This window comes from Symphalangus syndactylus, chromosome 6 (assembly GCF_028878055.3).
Source record: "Symphalangus syndactylus isolate Jambi chromosome 6, NHGRI_mSymSyn1-v2.1_pri, whole genome shotgun sequence".
Taxonomy (NCBI): domain Eukaryota; kingdom Metazoa; phylum Chordata; class Mammalia; order Primates; family Hylobatidae; genus Symphalangus; species Symphalangus syndactylus.
In genome coordinates, this window is record NC_072428.2 from 97,207,856 (window position 1) to 97,232,565 (window position 24,710).

General features: G+C 38.9%; 1 protein-coding gene and 1 long non-coding RNA gene across 4 annotated transcripts in view; one reads left to right on the plus strand and one right to left on the minus strand.

Annotated features, from left to right (window-relative positions):
• Nucleotides 1-24,710, plus strand: part of PRKAR2B (protein kinase cAMP-dependent type II regulatory subunit beta) — a 120,324-nt gene that overhangs the window by 22,019 nt on the left and 73,595 nt on the right. The window contains exon 2 of the mRNA XM_055283637.2: nt 5,312-5,347. Within this exon, the coding sequence (XP_055139612.1) occupies nt 5,312-5,347 (36 nt within the window). The remainder of the gene's footprint in view (nt 1-5,311; nt 5,348-24,710) is intronic.
• LOC134737033 (uncharacterized) lies at nt 1,424-3,518 on the minus strand. 3 transcript variants are annotated; one of them, XR_010121571.1, is made up of 5 exons: nt 3,249-3,518; nt 2,670-2,779; nt 2,424-2,491; nt 2,160-2,279; nt 1,424-1,943 (listed from the first exon to the last, which is right to left on the minus strand). It is a non-coding gene; the product is annotated as an uncharacterized lncRNA (long non-coding RNA). The 3 variants fall into 3 exon arrangements; XR_010121570.1 differs by having other exon boundaries at nt 2,160-2,348; XR_010121569.1 differs by having other exon boundaries at nt 2,160-2,348; nt 2,670-3,518.

Genomic DNA, 24,710 nt, shown 5'->3' on the forward strand with positions numbered 1-24,710 from the left:
GTTTGCCTATTTGCTGTTGACCTTTTAAAAAAGTTAATTATTCCTTGGTTCAAGGGTGAGCCTTACTTCACTTTAATTTTTGAAGCACAGGCATAAGAGAAATTAATTTATTCTGCACTAAATATTTACTGTCAAAAATAATTATCTTACATGGTTTCAATTTACACAGTTTCTAGAATATTTTATTTAGACAGCAGATTCAGAAAGTGTTTATTGCTAGAAAAGGTGACTAATGGGAGGATAAGGATGCTAAAATTATTCAGCTGAATCCAGGATTATTGTGTATATTTCACTTAGGGTATATGAACACGTCTGCAAAAGGCTAATTTAACACAGCTCCAGTGTAGATAGGGTAGTTTGTTTTTTATTTTTGTTTGCTTGGTGTGTGTGTGTGTGTGTGTGTCTGTGTGTCTGTGTGTGTGTGTTTATGACTGCAGATCACAGCTAGGGCTCTTGTCTCTTTAACTTGGAGTTTCTCTCCCAGGAGTATGCTCAGAGATGCAAACTGTGTGTACTGCTATCAACCTGACTTTTAGTTTCAGATTATCTTAGGTTTTTTAGTCTTCTACTGGATTTCTCTGTCACCTACATTTTTCTAAATTAGGTAGCTACTTGCAGCATGTAAGTCTTTGAAGCCATTGTATTTTACAACTAGACTTAATAAGCTCTTCAAGGGCAGGGACTCTTAGAATTCCAGTGCCCAGCCTCCACACTCAATACAGCAGCAAAATTAGTGGGGACAGGGAGACTTGCTCTGTTTCCTTGCAGAGTTTATTGATGCATTCTGCAGGTATTTACTCAGCACCTTTATCTGCCAGGCACTGTGATAGGCTTTGGGCATGAAGAAGTGAGCAGAGAAGCACTTCCTGCTGGCCTGGTGCAGAACTCAGTCCAGCAGGTGTGGGAGGCTGTTTTCACTGCTGAGCTAGAGAGACTCCTTCGGTTTATCCAAAGTGACGGAGGATTTTTCTTGTAAAGACACGGAAGGATTAAAGAAGACTTGAATCAGTTACACTTCTGGGTCTCTTGGGAGCGTAGGAACTAAACGAATCTAGTGGAATATAGTTTGGCAACTGAAGAGATCTCTGGTTATACAAGCATGAAGATATTCATAGGAACATAGGACTCAGTGTTCCACTGCAGTAGTGTTGGGGAGAAAGTTAAACCTTATATAAATATTTTTGTCTTTTTTCCTTGGGGATTCACTAAGATCTTAGGTTATATTCTCTTGAAAATGCTAGGATTTTACTCTGTTCTTAAATCATATTGTTTGTTTCTCCAGGCATACAATATGTTCCCTATTTTTTCGTTCTATCCTAGTCTCTTGTTTTCTCTCTATGTGGTGTGTGTGTGTGTGTGTGTGTGTGTGTGTGTGTGTATTTACCAAATATCCACAGAATAAGAAAATCTAAAGGTAAAAACCGAAAGTCTGAGAAAATTTAATTTGACTTGTCACATTTTAAAACACTTTCATCTGTTAACATTTTTTGGGAATTTTTATTGCTATGTATTTTTTACATTTAAAAAGTGGTAATATTAGTTTACAGTAAATAAGCGTCAGTCTCTTAGATTTGAATAGGAATTTATAGTTGACAGGTACATCCAAAGATGTTTAGGTTTTTTTTGTTTTTGAGGTGGAGTCCCGCTTTGTTGCCCAGGCTGGAGTGCAGTGGCACGATCTCCACTCACTGCGACCTCTGACTTCTGGGTTCAAGCAATTCTCTTGCCTCAGCCTTCTGAGTAGCTGGGATTACAGGTGCTCACCACCACGCCTGGCTAATTTTTTTTTAATTTTTAGTACAGAGATGGGGTTTCTCCATGTTGGCCCGGCTGGTCTTGAACTCCTGACTTCAGGTGATCTGCCCACCTCGGCCTCCCTAAGTGCTGGGATTACAGGCATGGGTTACCGCACCTGGCCAGGTTTTTTTCTTCAGAAAAACCCCCTGAAAGAAGGAGGGCAGATCTTACTCTCCATATATCACAAATTGAAAATTTAAGTCAAGGTTACATGGTTCATCTATGCCACGGGAAGGCAATGTGGCCAGTATTAGAGCCCAAGGCTCCTGTCTGCCAGTTGGGTGGTCTGTCCATGCCCCACGCCTCACCCCCTCCCTGCCAGTGATGTGGAAGGTTGGGATGTTGGCAGTGCCCATCCTCACCTGACTTGCGTTCTGAGAGAGAGGACCAAGCATAGCTTGGCCAGATGCACATTTATTTCCAGCAAGGCCTCCACCCTGAATCCCAGCCTTCTTCTGTATTTTGGTAATTAGACTAAAAAACTTAGAAAAATGGTGAAGATGGCTGTTAACTTGCTGCAAGTTTGTACAGGAAACATTTGTGTTTCGCCCCTGCAAGTGGAAATGGAGGGATATGGGTATGAGAGATTGGATTTTTGGTGATTGTTCCCAAAACCCAGTATTTACCTTAACTACTGCATACCACTTGTTTGGTACACCCATCTTCTTAACTGTCCAATTCTATGTCCCATTTACTGTTGGGAAATGAAAATCATAGACTTAAAACCTGTCTACCCACAATTTAGAAATTAATAGAATGTCTAACAAAAATATCAAGGAGAAATAAAGTTAAATAATTTATAGCAAGTAAAATGTATTTCAGTATGTGCTTCAGCATGTACTCAAGAAGACAATGTAGTTAGATTGTCCCACCTAGATGTAGAGGCTCTATGAATATAAAAGCTGCAAACGGAGTCTGATCAAAAAGCATTGTACTAGCAATCCAAATACCATAAGGAGCATTGTAGTAGTCGCATGGTTTTCTGAAATGATGAACATCTGTTAGTAAAATTCCAAACAAAGCAAGAAACAAAACACACAAAAAACCCAAATTTGATTTATGTTGTCATTGTGTTGTAGAAAATTTGATGTATATTAAAACTACATAAATGAATCATGTGTATATAAAGAGCTGTATTAGGATTTAGGCCCAGATGGTTATAAATGGACTTTTTTTGCCAATGTGAATGCCCAGTGGGATGTTTTAAAAGTCATGCAGGACAAAAGTTGTAGGTTGCAGGACAGTTCTTTGTTGTGCAGGATTGTTGTGGAGTTTGCCTGACAAAAGCCAAGGAAGGGTTTTACTGAATTACTGTGACAATCAAAATTGCTCCCACAAATTTAGAAAACATCTTCTAGATAGTGATGCCACCTTTGTGGAAAACCTCTGCCTTAAACACTTCAGAAAGACACAGAAACCTAAGGACCCCAGGAAAACAAAGACTTACCGACCTTTCAAACCAGGAGCTCATAGTCCTGTGGCTTCATCATCTAAAGAGGCTGGAGGGGGCAGAGGGGCAGAGAATGTCTACTATATTTTTGCCCCAAGGCTGAGAGAAGTTTTTAACCTTCATCTTGCCTGTGTCTGCTTGCATTCTCTGTTCTGCTTTCCTGTGGTTGCATTTTTTTCCATTTTGTTTCCATTCACTGTCCTTGTAGCTTGCTGGGGAGGCACTCTTTAGACTAACTTTAATAGTTGCAAAAAAGGGGTTTGAAAACTGATGGGCCTTTATGTGTATGTGTAGTAAAATATATATGACACAATTTACCTGATGCAAGTTTTTAATATAAGTAATTTGTGACTGTGCAAATATATGACTAAAGTATTGTGGTATATAAATAGTAAATATTGTATGTCTTTCAGTCACTTTGGAGGATATAATTTGTTATAAATGATAATATCTTGATAATTGGGTTTATGAATTATTTCACAAAGTTAATCTTTAATCATAATGAAGATCACCAAGGAAGATAATATTCACTTCTTATTGTATGATTTCAGGAATCTGTATTTTCACTTTCTGTTCTCTCTGAGGCAGCGTTTTGATGCAAGATACTCGTAAATTCAGATTCTCCAGCTGTGATGCAGAGTGACTGTGTGATCTAAAACAAATTAATAAATTTCTCTGAGACTTACTGTAAAATGTACTCATCAGTTGTTTGAAGATGCTGATGTTTTTTTTTTGTTTGAGACTGAGTTTCATTGTGTCACCCAGGCTGGAGTGCAGTGGCGCGATCTTGGCTTACTGCAACCTCCGCCTCCTGGGTTCAAGCGATTCTCCTGCCCCAGCCTCCCAAGTAGCTGGGATTAGAGGCACCTGTCACCATGCCCGGCTAATTTTTGTAGTTTTTTAGTAGAAATGGGGTTTCCTCATGTTGGCCAGGCTGCTCTCAAACTGCTGACCTCAGGTGATCTGCCCACCTTGGCCTCCCAAAGTGTTGGGATTACAGGCATGAGCCACCGTGCCTGGCCGAAGATGCTGATATTTGATAGCATGATTGTAAGGATTAATGCACTACACATCTGACATAGTTTTACTATAGTACTTGTTCCTTTGCATACGTATTTTTCATGCAGTGCAATCATACTGCTGATAAAAATTTTGTCTTCTCTTTTTACTTGACCTAGTGTTTCCATAGTGTAAACAAATTTCATAATTACTCTTCTAAAAGTATTGAAGTAGACTCATGACATTCTGTTACCAAAATACTGCATAGTACATTGTGTCCTTTCTTTATATAAGATGAACCAGAAATGTACCTGCTTCGCTTGAGAAGAAATGTTTTTAAAAACCTCATTTCTTCAGATAACAATGTCATCAAAGCCAAGAAGATACAGAGCTGAGTTGAGTCGGAGGAGTGGGCAGATGGTAGGCTTGCCAGCTGAGTGGTGCGCACACCAGGATGAGATTGCAGCTTTCAGTGGGCAGATTTGCGTGTTATGGACATTTGGATTGCACAAAAACTGTCAGAACTATAAATCTGATACTTTCAAGGATATACTATCCTTCAGCTAAAGATGATTTCAACATACATGAGCAATTTCAGTTGTGTTTTCTAATTTTATCATTTAAAAAATGATGCTGCTGAATAGATATTTTCATACATTGCTCTTTCCTTCACTAGTAGTACTTCTTTAGGTTAAATCTCTAGTATATTTACCCTATTAAGTGACACAAATCTTTTATAGTACTTGATGTAATTGCCAAATTGTTGTTTAAAGGTATTGTATTGCTTCATATGGCTCCCAGTTAAGTAGTTTTAGCTGTCTGTAACTAGGGATTTTTCTTTTAATTTAAAGTGCTAATTTAATAGGTCAAATATTGATTTGTTTATATTTATTTGATTATTAATGAATTTCAGCATTTAATTTTTGTATATTTATGGTATTTCCTCTTATTTATTCATCTTTTTCTTTAGTTAAATTATAAGATCGTTTACCAATTTGAGCCTTTTCAAGGTTTTGGGAAAATTAGCCTTTTAATCTAATCATATTATTCTGCTTTTTCTTTTAGCTCCAGTAATAAACCGATTCACAAGGCGTGCCTCAGGTAAGTCTGATTATATTATGGATTTTGTTTACTAATGGTGACATTTAAAAAATAATATTGGACGAGAAGGTACAAAGAATAATTGCTGTATAGTAAACCTTTATTTGTCAGTTATTTTTCCCAGAAAACACAACTATCTGATATAATCAGTATTTAGGAAGCAATTGAAAATGCCCTATCTAGGAAACAATTTCAAATGCAATTGAAAATGTGAGTGGCTACACTGAAAGTCACACTCTGTACTAAACTGGTGGGCCTTTTTAAATGGAGACTCTCAGCCCAGGGTGTTATTCTTGCTCTTGATAGAATTACTCCTGTATGGTTGTCTGATTTACCAGCCACAATCTAGAAGCAGTGATTTAGCAGATGGGTAAAGGACACCTTAGAAACAGTGATGAGTGAGTGTTTGTTTGTTTGTTTGTTTTCGTAAGAGGGTTTTTAATAAGGGACAGGAGAACTCTTAAAATGCAGATATAAGAACTTGTCATTATGGGGCCATTTAGAATAGGAGCAAATTGCTTTACATTTGTTTGTGCCCCTGAGGCTATTGCTGGTGTAAGTATACCACAGTACCCTAATGTAGTCAGCATGATAGGCCTTAGCCATTAACAAGGGCATACATTAGGTTCAATATACTGTGTACTATTTAAACTGCTGGGGAAGTATGAGACAGAATTAAGAGCATTTCTATCCAAAATGGCTTAAGTAAAATGAGTTTGGGCATTGAGATAAACTATTATTTAGAAAATTCACCATATGGCATATCTTCTCTGAATAAGAGGACAAATGAAGTGAGGGTAATATTTGATTTGAGAAAATTACTCTTTAAGTATACCTGGAAATTTTTTGTTAAACCCAAGATAAACATTTCACACAGATCATCTTTGGAATTTATATAATACAATTGAGTCATTTATTTCACAAAATTACCTTATTTCCACCTGTGCTGTAATATTAAAGACATTTTAATGTTGAATTTTATTTTTGATTTGTCAGCAGTTACTGGTCTAATTTACTCTTGTTATGTAGTGACCAGGTCTATAAGGATAATGTGCTACATTGGAATAACATCTACTTTATCATTCTGAGCTTTTTGTAATCTCAAGGCATATTTATTTTAAATGGTGAAAACAAGTGTAGATTGTAATGCCTTTTGTGGAATGAGAGGTTATGTTTATGTCAGTAAGGCATCAAATTTTATCCCAAAGAAGAACTCAAGTGTGATCATATTCTAGTGTAGTTGTCCTTTATGAGCAGTGATGGGAATAGGGGAGGAAGAAGAGAGAATCAGTATTGTGATGCCTTGTCTTCATGAGGTGAAATTCTTTCAATAGAAACACATTTAAGAGTCATAGAATAAATAATCACCCTTTCTACCTCAAACCATATGACATGTGACATTTATTTCTGGGCACGTTCCATTTGTATTTGTTGTACAATATACGTATCATTGGCCGGGCGCGGTGGCTTACGCCTGTAATCCCAGCACTTTGGGAGGCTGAGGTGGGTGGATCATGAGGTCAGGAGATCAAGGCCATCCTGGCTAACATGGTGAAACCCCGTCCCTACTAAAAATACAAAAACAAAATTAGCTGGGCGTGGTGGCGGGTGTCTGTAGTCCCAGCTACTTAGGAGGCTGAGGCGGGAGAATGGTGTGAACCCAGGAGGTGGAGCTTGCAGTGAGCCAAGATCTCACCATTGCACTCCAGCCCGGGTGACAGGGCGAGACCCCATCTCAAAAAAAAAAAAAAATATATATATATATATATGTATATATTTTAATTGATAGATCAGGGGCTCCAGGGTATAGGTTAGTTTTGAAATGCCATTATTTTATACCCCACCCCCATATGTGTCCAATACATTTTAGCAAGACTTGGCCAGAATTGTAGAGATGATGTAATGCCACAAAGAAATACACATTAAAATCAAATGTTGCATTTATTCCCAGAATGACAGGTAATAAGAAATGTCAGTGAAAACAACAGGAAACAATTTGGTATAAATAAGATGATACCAAGTTCAGGAGTCACGCTGTATATAGCAGTAAGCCTTAAAAGGAGTAAAATTGTTATCCCAATAATATAATTTGCTGGAAACCATTAGGAGAATGAATCTTGACATTAATTATAAGAGAAAAAAGAGAACTAATTTATGGAGTACCACTGATGGATCAGGCACTGTGCTAAGCATTTTATATACATTTTTAGTCTTTCAGGCAAGGAAAATAAAATTATTCAATACTTTGGATAAAAAAAGTGGTATAAGAAAAAAGGGAAGAGGATTTATTTAATCATCTACTTGTCTGTATTTTATCTGAGACTTTCTTATTTCTTATAAAAGTTTGTCTAACATGTTTTTGGCAAAGAATATAGAAAGAGTCTTAAGACATCCTGAGGAGGAAATGCTACAGTTTTTTTGTTAATTTAATTTAGTGGCTAACATGAAGTTTAGTAGTAGAGATGTACATTAACTTTTTAAAAAAGTAACATTTCCTGAAAATAAAAAAAATTATTTTCTCAAAATGCAGTCAATTGTATTTGATAATTAAAAAGATTTCTTATGATACCTTTTCTGATTGAGTTTTATTTCAGAGATACTTTTTCTTTTCATAACCCATAAAACTTTAATGTAAGAATGGTAATTTAGGGGAAGAAAGTAAGTCAGGTAAAATCAACTGGAAGTCTGTACGACATGTTTGTTTTTTATTCATCTGTTTTTAAATTAAAGTTACCACAGTAAATGCTATATGTATATATTACAACAATAAATACAAAACATGTAGTGCTAGGTGTTCTATCATTGTTGATTGAAAAGAAAAAATTACTATGAATTATAATTAATAACTCATTAACTTTCCTAAATCTTTTGAGTTTTTGGCTTTTGATATTCATACTGCATCTATCAAACATAAATATTTCAAACCTGAATAATTTAAACAAAACAGTTCCCCTTTGGATACCTTTTTCTTTTGTTATGAAGATGAGAGGAATATTCATGCTTAACAAATACATTCTTTAGGATTATTTTTACACTTTTAAGAACGCTATTTGTGCTATAGTCTCTTGTCTTCATGTGTTCAGTGCTGGCCCACAAACATGTCAGATTTTATTTTTGTAAGTGAAAGGAATCAGTTTCACTCAGTATTTTCAAACAGAATTCCTAGCATCTTAAGTTTGTAGAGGCTTCAGGGTTGTATAAGCCAGCATCCTACTTGGTACAGGAGTGGAAGGCATGTAGAAAGCATGACTAATGGAGAGAAGCGTAGATGGGCACCAGAAGAATAGGACCCAACTTTACTGATTAGATTGGGTAAGTTCCACAAAACATGATGAAAAACTGTCAGATGTCTTCTGAAGTCCAGATGTATTTCTGATATCATCCTGACAGCACCCCATAACCTTATTTTTAAACAGTACCTCATGGTCCCATTTTTAAACAAAAGAGAAATACTGCTTTTGGTCTCTTAAAATGCTCTTCAGCTCTTAATAATCCCTTCTTTTTTTTTTTTTTTTTTTTTTTTGCTGTCACCCAGGCTGGAGTGCAGTGGCGCGATCTCGGCTCACTGCAAGCTCCTCCTCCCGGGTTCACGCCATTCTCCTGCCTCAGCCTCTCCGAGTAGCTGGGACTACAGGCGCCCGCCACCACGCCCGGCTAATTTTTTGTATTTTTAGTAGAGACGGGGTTTCACCGTGGTCTCGATCTCCTGACCTCGTGATCCGCCCGCCTCGGCCTCCCAAAGTGCTGGGATTACAAGCGTGAGCCACCGCGCCCGGCCCAATAATCCCTTCTTATCAGTACCTCCTTAAGACAGAGAGGCCTGGTATGGTGGCTCACACCTGTAATCCCAGCACTTTGGGAGTCTGTGGTGGGCGGATCACTAGAGGTCAGGAGTTCAAGACCAGCTTGGCCAACTTGGTGAAATCCCTTCTCTACCAAAAAATACAAAAATTAGTTGGGCATGGTGGCGCGTGCCTATAGTCTCAGTTACTTGGGAGGCTGAGGCAGGAGATTCACTTGAACCCTGGAGGTGGAGGTTACAGTGAGTTGAGATTGTGCCACTCACTCCAACTTGGGCAACAGAGTGAGACTCTGTCTCAAAAAATAAAATAAAATAACAAATCATTATCCATAATCCATTTTATTTTATTTGTATTTGAGATGGAGCCTTGCTCTGTTGCCCAGGCTGGAGTGCAGTGGCACGATCTTGGCTCACTGCAACCTCTGCCCTCCCAAGTTAAAGGGATTCTCTCAAGTAGCTGGGACTACAGGCGTACGCCACCATGCCCGGCTAATTTTTGTATTTTTAGTAGAGACGAGGTTTCACCATGTTGGCCGGGCTGGTCTCCAACTCTTGACCTCAGGTGATCTGCCCGCCTTGGCCTCCCAAAGTGCGGGGATTATAGGTGTGAGCCACTGCGCCGTGCCACATAATCCATTTTACAATATGGGCTTTTTGTTTTTTTGGAAGATAATTCTTTTTGGTGGAAAATGGAAATAATATATCATTTGTTGTTGTGAGTACTAAAAATTAGTGGTGGTGGCTGGGCGCTATGGTACACACCTGTAATTTTGCCACTTTGGGAGGCTGAGGTGAGCGGATCACCTGAGATTGGGATTTCCACACCGGCCTGGCCAACATGGTGAAACCCTGTCTCTACTAAAAATACAAAAATTAGCTGGGTTTGGTGGTGGGTGCCTGTAATCCAGCTACTTGGGAAGCTGAGGCGGGAGAATCACTTGAACCTGGGAGACGGAGGTTGTAGTGAGCTGAGATTGTGCCACTGTACTCCAGTCTGAGCGACAGAGGGGGAGACTCCATTTAAAATAAATAAATAAAATAAAAATTTAGTGGTGGTAGTAGAAGTAGTAGCTCAGTAAATATTTTAAGAGTAAAGCTTTAATCAAATAATCCTGTTGCTTCACTGTTCACCTAATATATAGAAAATATCCTAGGGTTTGAAGTTGTACTGACTAGAGTTTTCCCATTTTCTTTGTGAATTTGCCTGTAAGTTGTTTACTTCTTTGAGTATTTATTTTCGTTTTCTTTCAGCTTGGGATCTTAACAGCCATATTCAAGCTTGTGGGGGTTAAATAGGATGATTTTTATTATTTTAAAAAATTTTTTTTTTTTGAGATGGAGTCTCACTCTGTCGCCAGGCTGGAGTACAATGGCACGATCTTGGCTCACTGCAACCTCTGCCTCTTGGGTTCAAGCGATTCTCCTGCCTCAGCCTCCTGAGTAGCTGGGACTACAGCTGCACACCACCACAGCTGGCTAATTTTTTGTATTTTAGTAGAGACAGGGTTTCACCATGTTGGCCAGGATGGTCTCAATCTCCTGACCTCGTGATCCACCCACCTTGGCCTCCCAAAATGCTGGGATTACAGGTGTGAGTCACCACACCTGGCAAATTTTTTTTTTTTTTAAGACAGGATTTCACTCTGTCACCCAGGCTGTAGTGCAGTGGCATGATCTTGGCTCACTGCAGCCTCCACCTTCGAGGCTGAAGTGATCCTCCCACCTCAGCCTCCCTAGTAACTGGGAGAACAGGTGTGCACCACAATACCTAGCTAATTTTTATATGTTTTATAGAGACAGGGTTTCACCATATTGCCCAGGCTCGTCTTGAACTCTTGAGCTCTAGGGATCCTCCTGCCTCAGCCTCCCAAAGTGCTGTGATTATAGGTGTTGGATGAGTTTAATGAAGCCCCCAGCAGAGTGTCTAGGCTTTTCAGAACGTTCACTCTCAGCCTTCTTATAAATGTGGTTTAAAACAAAGCAATAAACCCCTCAGCTTTTTGCCTTAGCCTGTCAGAATAAAGCCTTAGAGAGTCATAATACAGTTTGATAGTAATCCTTTAATATGGGCATCTTTTTATTGTTTATACATTATAGGTTTTTTTAAAAATTGTAATGGTTTTCCTCTGTGGTTTTGTCTCTGAATTGGGGAGGGGCTAGAAATGTCCAGTTAATCTTGAGACAGTGCCTTGCATCATGAGGTTGGAACTCTGAATTTTTTTTTTAATCCTAAGATACTGTTTTGAAAAAGCTACCCTTCTAGAACAGTTTAAAGAGTTCAGTGAGTGCTTTTATCTAGGCTCCCCAGATGTTGATATTTTGCCACATTTGCGTGCCCTCTCCTCTCCATCTTTACACAGACACACACTCTTTTTTGTTGAAAGTTTTAGGAATCCTAAATACTTTAGCCTGTATCTCCTAAGAAAAAGGACATTCTTCTAGGTAATATAACACTGAAGGAATTTAACATTGATACAATACTATTATCTCATACGAAGTTTAGAGTCAGATTTCCTCTGTTGTCCTATCTTAAATGTCCTCTGTTCTCTCTCTTAAATTTCAAGCTAATTCAAGGATTTTTTATTACGTTAATTGTCATGACTCAGTTTTTCTTGCCTTTCATAAATTGACTCCCTGAAGTTTTTGAAATTTGCTTTTTCAGAGTTTTGAAGGTTATTCCTAAGCATAAGACAGTTCCTTATACCGTCTGTTAGGCATTCGTAGATGGCATTAGCACAGCTGCTGTTTGGTCAGTATGCCCCACTGACGTCCATGAAATCTTTGCATTGACATTTACTATTGCTTTCAAGGACTACTTGAAAGCAATTACTTGTTCTAATAAGTAATTATTTCTTATAATAGAAGGATTTTCTTTTCTCATATAGTTAACCACTCTTTAATTTTTGCCATAGTATGAACATTGAATTTTGTAGTATATTTTTAACAGAACTAAAATTTTATAATTTTCTCTAAACTATGATGTAGAATAATTCACAGGTGAAATTAATCTTTAAATTTCAATCTCACACGCCTACTGCGTAAAATGTGATATTACAAATCTCAGTGAAATCACCCTGAACAGAAATGATTAGTCCCCAAGAAATTAGCGAAATAGCAGAAGTTCACATCTTGTCTTGAATCTGATTCAAGGAACATACGCTTCCTTGATTCACGGAACATATGCTTCCTTTTGTTTTGTTTGGGAAATATCTTGTAGCCTTGGTGTTCATTGTTTCTACTTTAAGGTTATTTGACGATAACAGCTTTTAACCCCCAAATTATTTTTTTCCAGAGGTCATTTCTATATTGTCAAACCAACTTGCTGGTACAATTATAGTTACATTCGTATTTTGTTTTTTGAAATTAGCTTCATTTTTAATAAGCCTGGTAATCACCAATACTTGGGAATACATATTGGGAGAATACTACTTTAATTAATATACTAGTTTATTCAGCAAACATTTACCGAGTCCCTATTGTGTGTCAGGTACAGTGCTGGCGATGCCACAAATAATAAGATACAGTTCTTACGAAGTGCGCAGTCTAGCAGGGAAGCTGATGATGACTCATAGTGTAGTAAATGCCATAATATCCTCAAAGTGAACAGGAGAAAACATACAGTTCTTCCAGGGCCTGCTTCACAGAAAGGGTACTATTTGTGCTGTCTTTAAGATTTATAACATAGGTTTTACCAGGACTATAAGGAGAGAGACTATTCTAGGTATTTCTATTCAGTATTACTGTAAAAAGTCCATTTTCACCATATGTTGCTATGCGGTTTGCCTCTGCCGTCAAGCATCTATGGCATGGAGTGAGCAGATGCCCATTGGCTATGGATAGCAGGGAGTTAAGGCCAGGAGTTATTTCATCCTTTAATTTACCATTGCTTCAAAATGTTAACATCTGCCTTACCAGAAGAGGTTATGTAGGCTCTGGAATCAGACCAGGGTTAGAGTACTAGCTCTACTACTCACCTATCTACGTATTAAAAGTGTCTGTGTGTGTGTGTGTTTGTGTGTGTGTGTGTGTGTGTGTGTGTATCCTTAGTAACCTTTCTAAGGCTTAGTTTCTCTGGGTATAAAATGGGGATAATACCTAACTCACAAGATGATTGTTGTAATGAAACAGTAGGTAACCCATGAAAAACAGATTCTTGAGGCCTGGCGTGGTGGCTCACGCCTGTAATCCCAGCACTTTGGGAGGCCAAGGCAGGTGGATCACCTGAGATCAGAGAGTTCAAGATCAGCCTGGCCAACATGACAAAACCCCGTCTCTGCTAAAAATATAAAAATTAGCTGGGTGTGGTGGCACGTGCCTGTAGTCTCAGCTACTTGGGAGGCCAAGGCAGAGGAATCACTTGAACCAGGGATGCAAAGATTGCAGTAAGCCAAGATTGCGCCATTGTACACTCCAAGCCTGGATGACAGTGATACTCCATCAAAAAAAAAGAGAAGAAAAGAAATGGCTTCAGGACTGCAGAGCTTGACATGAAGAGTTAGTCAGAAGGATGACACCCAGGGTGAGGCTGAAATCAAGGGTCAGAAAGACAATTTGACTGAGGCAACAGGATGAAACGAGGTGTCAGTCTTGAGCAAGGGAGGTGGGAAGACAGCATGGACGGTGGGACTGGGACCTAAGGAGGTTCTCTGAGATGCCAAGGCACAGGCCTGGGGGCTTTTGTCCAGGCTTGTTCCTTGGGTGGGATGGAAGCCATTTAGGGGGCCTCCAAGTCACTTCATGCCCCTGTTAACTCTCAGTGCCCACACTAGTATTATAATAAAATGGGTTCTCCCCTGTGATTCATTATGAATAATCCAAGTGAACAGAGCAAGCGCTGCTCCTGGCTCATTTCCAGCCACTTGCCCCTCCTGCTCCACACTCTAGCAGTGCTTGTTTACTGATACTTAAGCAACCTTGGGAATTGGAACCCAGTGGAATCTGTGGCAATGTTGAGTCTCTGGTTCTTTTTTGTTAGGCCCTGGAATGCTGATAAGCTACCTCAAGGCTAATGAGAAATTAGATTATCTCTTGAACTTAATTGCATTTTCCCAGAGTTCTCTTAGAGCCCCCCAGGGAAAGGAGAAAGGAAGATAGTGAAAGCAGCTGTTCAGGTTGGGGCATGGTGGGAAGGGAGGATCCTTCTGCGCCTATAGTATCCTCAGACTCTTCACAATGGTGGTTTTGCCAGTAGATGTGGAAGGGCTTGGAAGATAACATGGGAATTACGTAACCCACCAAACTCCATGTGCCTGAATTACAGGAACGCTGCTCCTGCTGGGGAAAGGGATCAGGGAGTTAGATCTATAAAATAGGTATGAGTAGATAGAATAGACATTTAGACATAGTGCAACCATTCTTTAATTACAAGCAGAGTTTAGGTCACTACTTCACCAACTCTGTGTGAAGGAGTAGTTTTTCATTTTTGTTTTCCCAGTGCACTGCAGACCAGCGCTATTGAGAAATACAAATTTGCCACAGCAATATCAAATAGCTATAATTGTATCTAAACACTGTTTTACTCTCTGTACGTATCTTGTTGCAGATTGCCATGGCTTAGGTGATACAGCCATGGTGTGTGCTACATGAGATATGAAAGTTCTCACAAAAAGCTTTTATAAAGGAAGATTGCACATTTATCTAAAAGAAGCGATTATTTAAAAAACCAAACACACATACCTTATTTTGCTAACTTGGCATTTTGTCAGGACAGCCTGCATGAATGAATGGTGCCCTTGAGTTGTCTAATGGTGGCGTTTGGCAGCCCTGCTCCAGGCCCGTGGCGTGCCTGCTCATATTCAGAGCATGCCATGGGCTATCTTATCTAGCCTTGCTATAGCTCACCACATTCCCTGCCATCAGCTTCCTCCCTCCCTCCCTCCCTCCCTTCCTTCCTTCCTTCTTTCCTATACCATTACTGTTACACATTGTTTGATGTTGTAGTTGATTGTCCACGTGTCTTTTTCCCTATGCTAAACAGTGAGGTTCATAATTAATGGACTGAGAAACAAGGACACTCTGGATGAGGTCAAAGAAAAAACAGAATCTGAAGTAAGGAAATGAGAATGCAAGGAGGATGGGAAGATTTCGCCAGGCATGTGTGTAGAGCGGTGTGAGATTCCTGAGGTAGCGTATGCTGGGTTGAGGACCAGTGTGAATATAGTTACAGGGTGAGCCTGCTAAAGGGCAGGTTGAATGACATTTTATAGGAATTAAGGAAGCCAAAATAAGTTGACGATGGGCTCTCAAATGGGTTGTCAATTTGGACATTGACTGCCTGCGATGGTGGCACATTGGAGTGAAATGAAAACTGTGAGCCAGGTACCAGTCAGGAAGGGGCATCTGTATGCCGTGGCTCTTGGAGGAGCACAGAGGTTTCAGTGGGATCACCATGGAGTGGTCCAGATGCCAGTGTGGGGAGCCACAGCGTGCCCTCACTATCTTTCAGATCCCACTGTGTGCAGGGAGTGGTACCCTCTAAGAAAAGGAGTGTTCTTGGAGAAGAATCAAGTTTCAACCAAGGCAGAGAAAAGTCAGTAATGTTTTATAAAAGAATGTGAGAGTGTGGGGAATGTGTTGGGAAGGAGGGTGGTAATGGACAAAAGGAAGCCACAGGGCAGCAATTCATTTGAGGAAATATTTGCGAGCAATTACCATTGCCAGGGACTACACTAGGCACAGCAGTAAATACACTGTGCCCTTGAAGTATTTGAAGTCTAGGGAAGCTTAAGGTGTGGTCACTACAAGAGGTGTCAGTCTTGTAGTCTTGTACTACTCACCTATCTACGTATTAAAAGTGTCTGTGTGTGTGTGTTTGTGTGTGTGTGTGTGTGTGTGTGTATCCTTAGTAACCTTTCTAAGGCATAGTTTCTCTGGGTATAAAATGGGGATAATACCTAACTCACAAGATGATTGTTGTAATGAAACAGTAGGTAACCCATGAAAAACAGATTCTTGAGGCCTGGCGTGGTGGCTCACGCCTGTAATCCCAGCACTTTGGGAGGCCAAGGCAGGTGGATCACCTGAGATCAGAGAGTTCAAGATCAGCCTGGCCAACATGACAAAACCCCGTCTCTGATGAAATTAGGGAAAAGATGGTGGTCTGGAGGGTCTTAACATCTTGTGGATGACCAAGGGTGACAGAGCAAAGAGGGCATAGTTGGATTGATAGTTTTTAGGTTGTAATTTATTCACCGTAAACACTTGTTTAACTACACTTTCCTTAAGGCTAACTCTGTTAGCTTCCCAATGAGAGCACCATAACCTTCTGATATTTATCTTAGGTACAGAAGGCAATATGATGTAGAAGTAAAGAGGCTGGATTTGGAGCTGTTTTTAAATTTAACGGTCAAATATTCAATGAGGGCCTACAATGTGTTGGGCACTGGGCTGGGCCCAGGGCAGGCAGATACAGTTTAGGATCTTAGGTATATCATTTATTAGCTGTGTGACCTTGGGCAACTTACTTAAATGACCTGTAAAACTGGGTTGTGGTTATTCTGGAAGAGAACGCAGGCAAAGCTTTTAGCATAGTGTCTGACACATTCTGAATGCAAAATAAAGTTTTATATATTATTAGATTGGATTTTTCAAATTTTAACCTGATAAAAACACCATAATTTTAGTGCCTCTTCTTTCCTCTTGTAACTTATCACACCTAATATTAATTGGCCAAAGTGCATAATTTTGTGTGTGTATTACAACTAACTCCCCTACTCCAAATTTGGATTAATTTAACATTGTATTGTTATTTGTGAGGGAGAGCTAAGATTTCTCTGAAGTGTAACATCCTTCAGCTTTTTAGATGAAAACAGAAAAGCAACTTCAGTCTCTCATCATAAACTGTATTTGTAGACTATAGTTTTGAAAACAAATTGATCCACTTTTTAAAAATCTAAACTGATATTTTAAACAGTTGTGTGCAAATGCAGTCCCCCCACCCCCACCCCATCAGCATCTTGAACCAGCTACTTCTTTGGAGCTGACTACTAGAGAATGTTACGATCATTGGGTTGTAAGTCTCATCTCTGAGAGCCCAGCAATATATTTTATACTAGCTAATCATTTGATAATGTTTTCTGATATTTTAAAAATTAATATTGCAACTAAAAACCAAAATATGTCTTCAGGTCTTGTCTTCCTTTTACCAGTAAGAATCAGGGTCTTCCCCTTCCCTGCCCCTCCCCGAATTAGTTTTTCTATTTTCTCATGAGTTACTAAAACCAGAGAACACTGATTTTAATGTTGTTTTACAGAAGACAGTACTATAAAATTGACCAAAAATTAAAATATACATTAATGGTACAGTATATTGTTTTCAGAATAGTGGAAAGAAGGGGCCTTTCACTTGAAAGACTGAACAGCTTAAATAATAGTGTTGTTAGACGTGTTTCAAGGAATTATAAAATGTTGTGTTTATTGACCATCAAAAAGTAGAGCTGACCTTCTCCTTAGATATTTTAAAACAGAATTCCAAGTTATAGCTCCCCTTTAAAAACAGGTATAGATACTTTAATATATGCATTGCCTAACAGAGTATATAGGCTACAAATACAGCAAATATACATGGCTTTTATTCAATTTTTGAACAGCAGCTTACCAGATGTGCTGAGTTTTAGCAGGTTGCTGAGTGGTAATCTGCAGTAGAAATGGAAAACTTAGGTTTGCCGTAACTACTCTTGTGGCTTTCTAAAAATGAACTGCTACTTTCAAGTTACCTATTTGGTATTTTCAGTTTATTTAGATTTTGTGGATCTCAAAATTTTCTTTTTATAACGTTGATACATTACTGCTTACAATTTACCTCTGAATTCTGTACCATAAAAATAATGTATTTTATTTTCATGTTACTTTAAAAATGATATTGCTTCTTACTTGCTTATATTTATCATTCCCCCCATTTGTGTCCTTAGAAACATTTGTTTTAATTGCTCTGCTTTTCTTAAGTACATTTAGATGAAGAGAGCTATTTAATGTGTTTTAAATACACTTCTTAGAATTGAAAGCTCTTCTTAGAATAATAAAAAAATTTGTAATTCAGAATTATATTTTATTGACTAAAAAATATAGACAATTAATTAGAAGTTAAGTTAAAATTTTCCTTTAGTTAAATTATTTTTATTTTTTTGAGATGGAGTCTCACTCTGTCGCCTAGGCTGGAGTGCAGCGGTGCAGTTGGCTCACTGCAACCTCTGCCTCCCAGGCTCGAGCGATCCTCCCTCTGCCGCCTCTTGAGTAGTTGGGACCACAGATGCGTGCCACCAGGCTCAGCTAATTTTTTTTGTATTTTTGGTAGAGGCAGAGTTTGACCATGTTGTTGAGGTTGGTCTTGAACTCCTGAGCTCAAAGAATCCATTGCCCGCCTTGGTCTTCCAAAGTGTTGGGATTACAGCTGTGAGCCACCGTGCCTGGCCTAATGATTCTTTTAGAAGGGATCTTGGTGTTAGACTATGTAGTTGGTGGGACTGAAGTGTCTTAGATGGAGATTGTACCTGCAGGAGAGTCGCAATGTGTGTCTCATCTATAACAGAGATTCTGAGGCAGAGGTCATTATAAGTTTTCAAGGTAACCTGTGAGTCTCAAAATGTTTTTTATGAGTTTATAATTCCGAGGCTGGGTATGGTGGCTCACGCTTGTACTCCCAGCACTTTGGGAGGCTGAGGCGTGAAGATCCCTTGAGGGGATCGTGCCATTACACTCCAGCCTGGGCAACAGAGCGAGACTTTGTCTCAAAAAAAAAAAAAAAAAAAAAATAGAGTTTATAATTCCCAAAGCCTTCCCTCCCCTCTGAGGGAATTTTATCAAAGAATACATTTCTCTAATAAGGGAAATAGCTCAAATTTTTGAATAAAGATTATTTTGATTATGAGTCTTAGTAGTCTAATTTGCAAAAGTAGATGATGATGATGATGATAGTACTAATTAAAATGTCAGCACGGTCGACTGTGTGTCAACTGCTGTTTCTCAACGTTGCTTTCCCCGAGATGACCTATGAGAATCACTAGTGCAATATTTGAAGGGAGTTTTCTTATTATCTCCATTTTACAGGTGTGGAAACTGAGGCACAACGAGTTTACTTTTTATTTTTGATGTTATTAATTTATTCCTTAATACGGAGTTAAGCCTAGTTTTTTGTTGTTGTTGTTTTTTTTTTTTTTGAGATGGAGTCTCGCTCTGTCGCCCAGGCTGGAGTGCAGTGGCACAATCTCGGCTCACTGCAAGCTCCGCCTCCCGAGGTCACGCCATTCTCCTGCCTCAGCCTCTCAGAGTAGCTGGGACTACAGGCGCCCGCCACCACGCCCGGCTAATTTTTTGTATTTTTTTTTAGTAGAGACGGGGTTTCACCGTGGTCTCGATCTCCTGACCTCGTGATCCGCCCACCTCGGCCTCCCACAGTGCTGGGATTACAAGCGTGAGCCACTGCGCCCGGCCTGTTGTTTTTTTGAGACGGAATCTTGCTCTGTCACCCAGGCTGGAGTGCAGTGGCATGAACTCGGCTTACTGCAACCTCCGCCTCCTAGGTTCAAGTGACTGTCCTGCCTCAGCGTCCCAAGTAGCTGGGATTACAGGCACCCGCAACCATGCCCAGCTAATTTTTGTATATTTAGTGGAAGGAGTTTCACCATATTGGCCAGGCTGGTCTCGAACTCCTGACCTTGTGATCCACCTGCCTCGGCCTCCCAAAGTGCTGGAATTACAGGCATGAGCCACTGCGTCTGGCCAAACCTAGTTTTTAACTATTTTATTAAATGGAATTATAGACTAGTAGGACCGTCACAGTCTTAATTACTTTAAGACCAGATCATGCAAGTGTTTTTGACTATTCTGCAGGAAATGAAATCAAACCACTTCTACCTATTTTCTCCTGTTACAGTTTTTATCCTGAGTCTGGAAATTATGTTAAATTTTTTTTGCACTAAATTCCAATAAAGCAGAGAAAAGGCAATTGTTAGGTAATTTGTAGTACCAGCATTGTTTTTCTATACGTACTGTTAGAGGTGAAGCATTTAAATTATTGTGTTTTTTTGGTAACAAGTTTTTTACATTTTAAAATTGTTCTTTATATTTTAATCAATTCACCATTCAAAGTTCTGTGCCCCAAGTTACAAAATAGTTCACATTTTAATACTTTTAGCAGTCAATTTGAGTGATTCAGATTAGTTTTGATCTAAATTTAAATGTTATGTTATTATCTTTTCAGCTAGAAATCTGAAAATATCTTGTTGCCAACCAAATTAGTGGATGTATATCTAGAAATATGTAAAGCATAGTATTCATTTATACAAATAGGAAACTTGTACATTTTTAGGAGTGATTTGCTTACAGTTTAGTCCGGTTTATTGTTGCTTTTTGTTTCTTCTTGGATCAGGGAGAAAACCCTTAATACTGGGAAAATCAATTTAACTCCTATTATAATAACTACCATCTATATACTTTTTTTTTTTTGAGAGGGAGTCTCGCTCTGTCGCCCATGCTGGAGTACAGTGGCGTGATCGCCGCTCACTGCAAGCTCCGCCTCCCGGGTTCACGCCATTCTCCTGCCTCAGCCTCCCCAGTAGCTGGGACTACAGGTGCCTGCCACCACGCCTGGCTAATTTTTTTTTTGTATTTTTTTTTAGTAGAGACGGGATTTCACTGTGTTAGCCAGGATGGTCTCGATCTCCTGACCTGGTGATCTGCCCACCTCGGCCTCCCAAAGTGCTGAGATTACAGGTGTGAGCCACCGCACCTGGCCTATATACTTTTGAAGTATCTGTAAGTCAAACAGAAGATTAATATTACAGGTATACGTAAGGGAGATGCTAACAACTGAGAAGTCATGTTTGCTTGGTTCGCAGAATTGTGATTATTAAATACCATATTCCTTTGTAATTATGGATCCTATGAAAAATAAAAGATCTACTTGTCTCTGTTTGTATAACTTGGAATGGATGAGACCTGCCCTCTCAGCCATCTAAAAGCAATAATGTTAGATGCTCTATGATGATTTGGAAGAAGGTGAGGAGAGGGAGGAATATACAAGGGAGGTGGGCATGGATGGAGTGAAGGGTGGGAGGTGATGATTGTACCAATTTTCTGTGTTTTAATTTGAAATCATCTCCAATTTCCATATATTCAGCAAGAGTAAGTCAAAATACTTTTTTGGCCTTTTTGATGATAAGGTCATGTTTCTCACTGTAAGGTTCAGTTACCAAAATTTTTCTAAAATGTAATATTTATGAATCAATCTTTTTTATAGTTGTGATTAGTATATGCATGTATGTTACATCATTAAAAAACTTTTATTGTAAAATTGATAAATGCTTATGGAAAAAAAGCCAAGTAGTACAGAAGAGTATAAAATGAAAACAAAGGGTTGTGTCTCTACAGTGTTCCCAGTCCCAGTCCTAAAAAATAGCCATACCTAATAGTTTGTTGTGTATTTTCTTGGATGTTTTTATGCACATACATATTTAGTTGAAATTAAACTTATATCCAGTTTTTTGAACATTGCCGTTTTCACTTAACAGTGTATTGTGTCCCATTTTCCATGACCTTACCTCTAAAGCTACCTCTTGCTTTTTAATGACTTAAAGCCACCTCTTGCTTCTTAATGCTTCTTAATGGTGTCCCATTATATGTGTGTATTGAAATGTGTGTAACAAGGGTATTTAGGTTTTAGGTACAAATACCTGCATAATTTTGCAAGTAAATCTACAGTATATATTTTTTAGAAGAGGGATTGCTTAATCAAAGCAGCATGAAATTTGAGCATGTGAAATTGGTATAGGCATTGTCAAATTGCCCTCTAAAACAGTATACTGATTCATATTCCCATCTTAGGTTCAACACAGTGTAAAACACTTGATATTACAGAATTTTGAAATGTCTGTTAATTTGCTAGGTTAGTTATATTTCATTTGGCATTTCCTTATTTATGAATGAAACATAGCTCCTTTTAATTATTGTTGACCATTTATATTTTCTTGTGTGAATTTCCTGTTAAATTTTTTTTTCTCTGATTTGTAAGTGTACAGATCTGAGGTTCAATGGCTTTGAGTTCAGATTTGGGCTTTACTACTAACTAGTTGTTTGACCTTGAGAGGGTTATTTAGTCTGAACTTCAGTTCATTATCCCTAAAGTATGGTAGTAAGAGTGCCTAGCTCATGAGGTATGGTTAATTAATGAGATAATGAATACAAAATACTTAACCAATTTCTTTTTTTTTTTTCTTGAAACGGAGTCTCGCTCTGTCACCCAGGCTGGAGTGCAGGGGCGCAATCTCGGCTCACTGCAAGCTCCACCTCCCGGGTTCACGCCATTCTTCTGCCTCAGCCTCTCAGAGTAGCTGGGACTACAGGTGCCTGCCACCATGCCTGGCTAATTTTTTGTATTTTTAGTAGAGACGGGGTTTCACCGTGGTCTCGATCTCCTGACCTTGTGATCCGCCCGCCTCAGCCTCCCAAAGTGCTGGGATTACAAGCGTGAGCCACCGTGCCCGGCCTACCGATTTCTTAAAGTATAGTGAGAATATATGCTTGCTAGTAGCATTGCTAATACTAGTGGGGTTTTTTAAAAAATTAAAAGTAGAAGTTTTCAGAAATGTCTTTTTTTTTTTTTTTTTTGAGACAAACTCTTTGTTGCCGAGGCTGGAGTGCAGTGGTGTGATCTCAGGTCACCCCTAGGCTCAAGTGATGCTCCCACTTCAGCCTCCCACAAGCTGGGACTACAGGTGTGCGCCACCATGCCTGGGTTATTTTTGCATTTTTTTGTTGATATGGGGCTTTGCCACATTGCCCGGGCTGGTCTTGAACTCCTGGAGCTCAAGTGATCTGCCAAGTTTGGCCTCCCAGACTGCTGGGATTAGGCATGCGCCACCTCACCGGACCCGAAAATGTCTTTATAGCATTCATATGATCATTTGGTTTACTTTGTAAACATAATGATATGGTAAGTTTCAATAGATTATCTAATATCAAACTATCCTTATATTCCTGGAATGAACTCTGCTTGGTCATAGCATATTGATTATTAATTATGTTCTTAAAATATAACTAACATATAACAACTATTGTTTAACACAAATTAAAACACATTTTTTAGATTATGTATACTTCATGGCTTTAAAATAATTACAGAATAGTTGTATAAAATTGCAATGAAACTTTTTTACACATAGGAAAATGTTATATGTTCTATTATGTGCCTTTTAAGAACATATGCCTCTCTGAAATAGTATATTATTTTGACAGTCTAAGTCCTCTTACTTAAGATTGATTTTAGATTGAGAATCTAGCAGAAAAGTGAAATAAATACATAGAGAACATTTATGTAATTCACATTTAATTTTTTTTTTCCTGAAAGCATTTTCATCCATCAAATACGGACTTTTTTCTTATTTCCTCCTTTTAAACTTGAAAAGTACTATATTAAGGGCATTAGAAACATGGTGCTGCAAAGGATAAAGATATTTCATTTTGAAAAAGAACTTGGGTTCCATTTTGCATACAAACTTTAATATAAGTAGAACCTGGAATTCCAGTTAGAACCACTTTAAATAATCAAATAGCTACATTTATTTAGAGCTTACTGTGAGCCAGGAGGTTTTCTAAGTGCTTTACATGTATTAAATCATTTTATTATTTAAGTGCAGCTCTATATGACAGGCACTGTTATTGTTCTAATGTTACCAGTAAGGAAACTGATCCAGAGAGGTTAAGTCCTTTCCCAAACTTACACAGTGACTGATGGGCAGAGACTGGATTCAAATTCAGGCATTCTGTCCGTAATCCCAGTACTTTGGGAGGCTGAGGCAGGCGGATCCCATGAGCTCAGGAGTTTGAGAGCAGCCTGGGCAACCTGGTGAAACCCTGTCTCTTTTCCTTACTTTCTATTTCTATTGCCACCACTCCAGTTATCACACACTTAGATTACTTATCTCTCTTGAATTAGTCTTCATCTTCTTTTCTCGCTCACCTGGTACATCTCTGCCCTAACATCCCACATATGATAAAGTTTATACATTTTAACTTAATTTATACATTTTAACTCAGGGGCCTCAAGAATCTACAGTCTCAATTACTCTGTTAACCCCATTTTCTATTACACCAGCCACAAACCGTTTCATATAACCAAGCCGTGACTGCCTACTGTATACTAAACATTCATTGATTTACGGTATGTCATGTAATGCTCTCATCAGCTTTTAGATACTATTATTATTTCCATACTGAGGCATAGAGAAATTAACTGGTCAAAGGAATGCACAGCTTATCAGAGAGCAGTCAGAGTTTGAATCCAGTGAGCTACTCGTTGGACGTGGCTTATTCAGCATGGTCTTTCATAGGGGCGGAAACCTTGTTCACGTATCCTATGCAGTTATCTTGAATCAGAATCTGTGGGGTGATTTATTTATCTAGTGAGTGATGCCAGCACCTATTTACATAGAGGTCAGAGAATGCCTCTCTCAGGAGCTGACATTTCAGCCAAGGCCTGGGACGCACAGGGTGGAGGGTGAGGGGAGAGGAGAGCATTCCAGGGAAAGGAGATGTGTGCAAAGGTCTGGAGCTTATTCCCTCATTTGT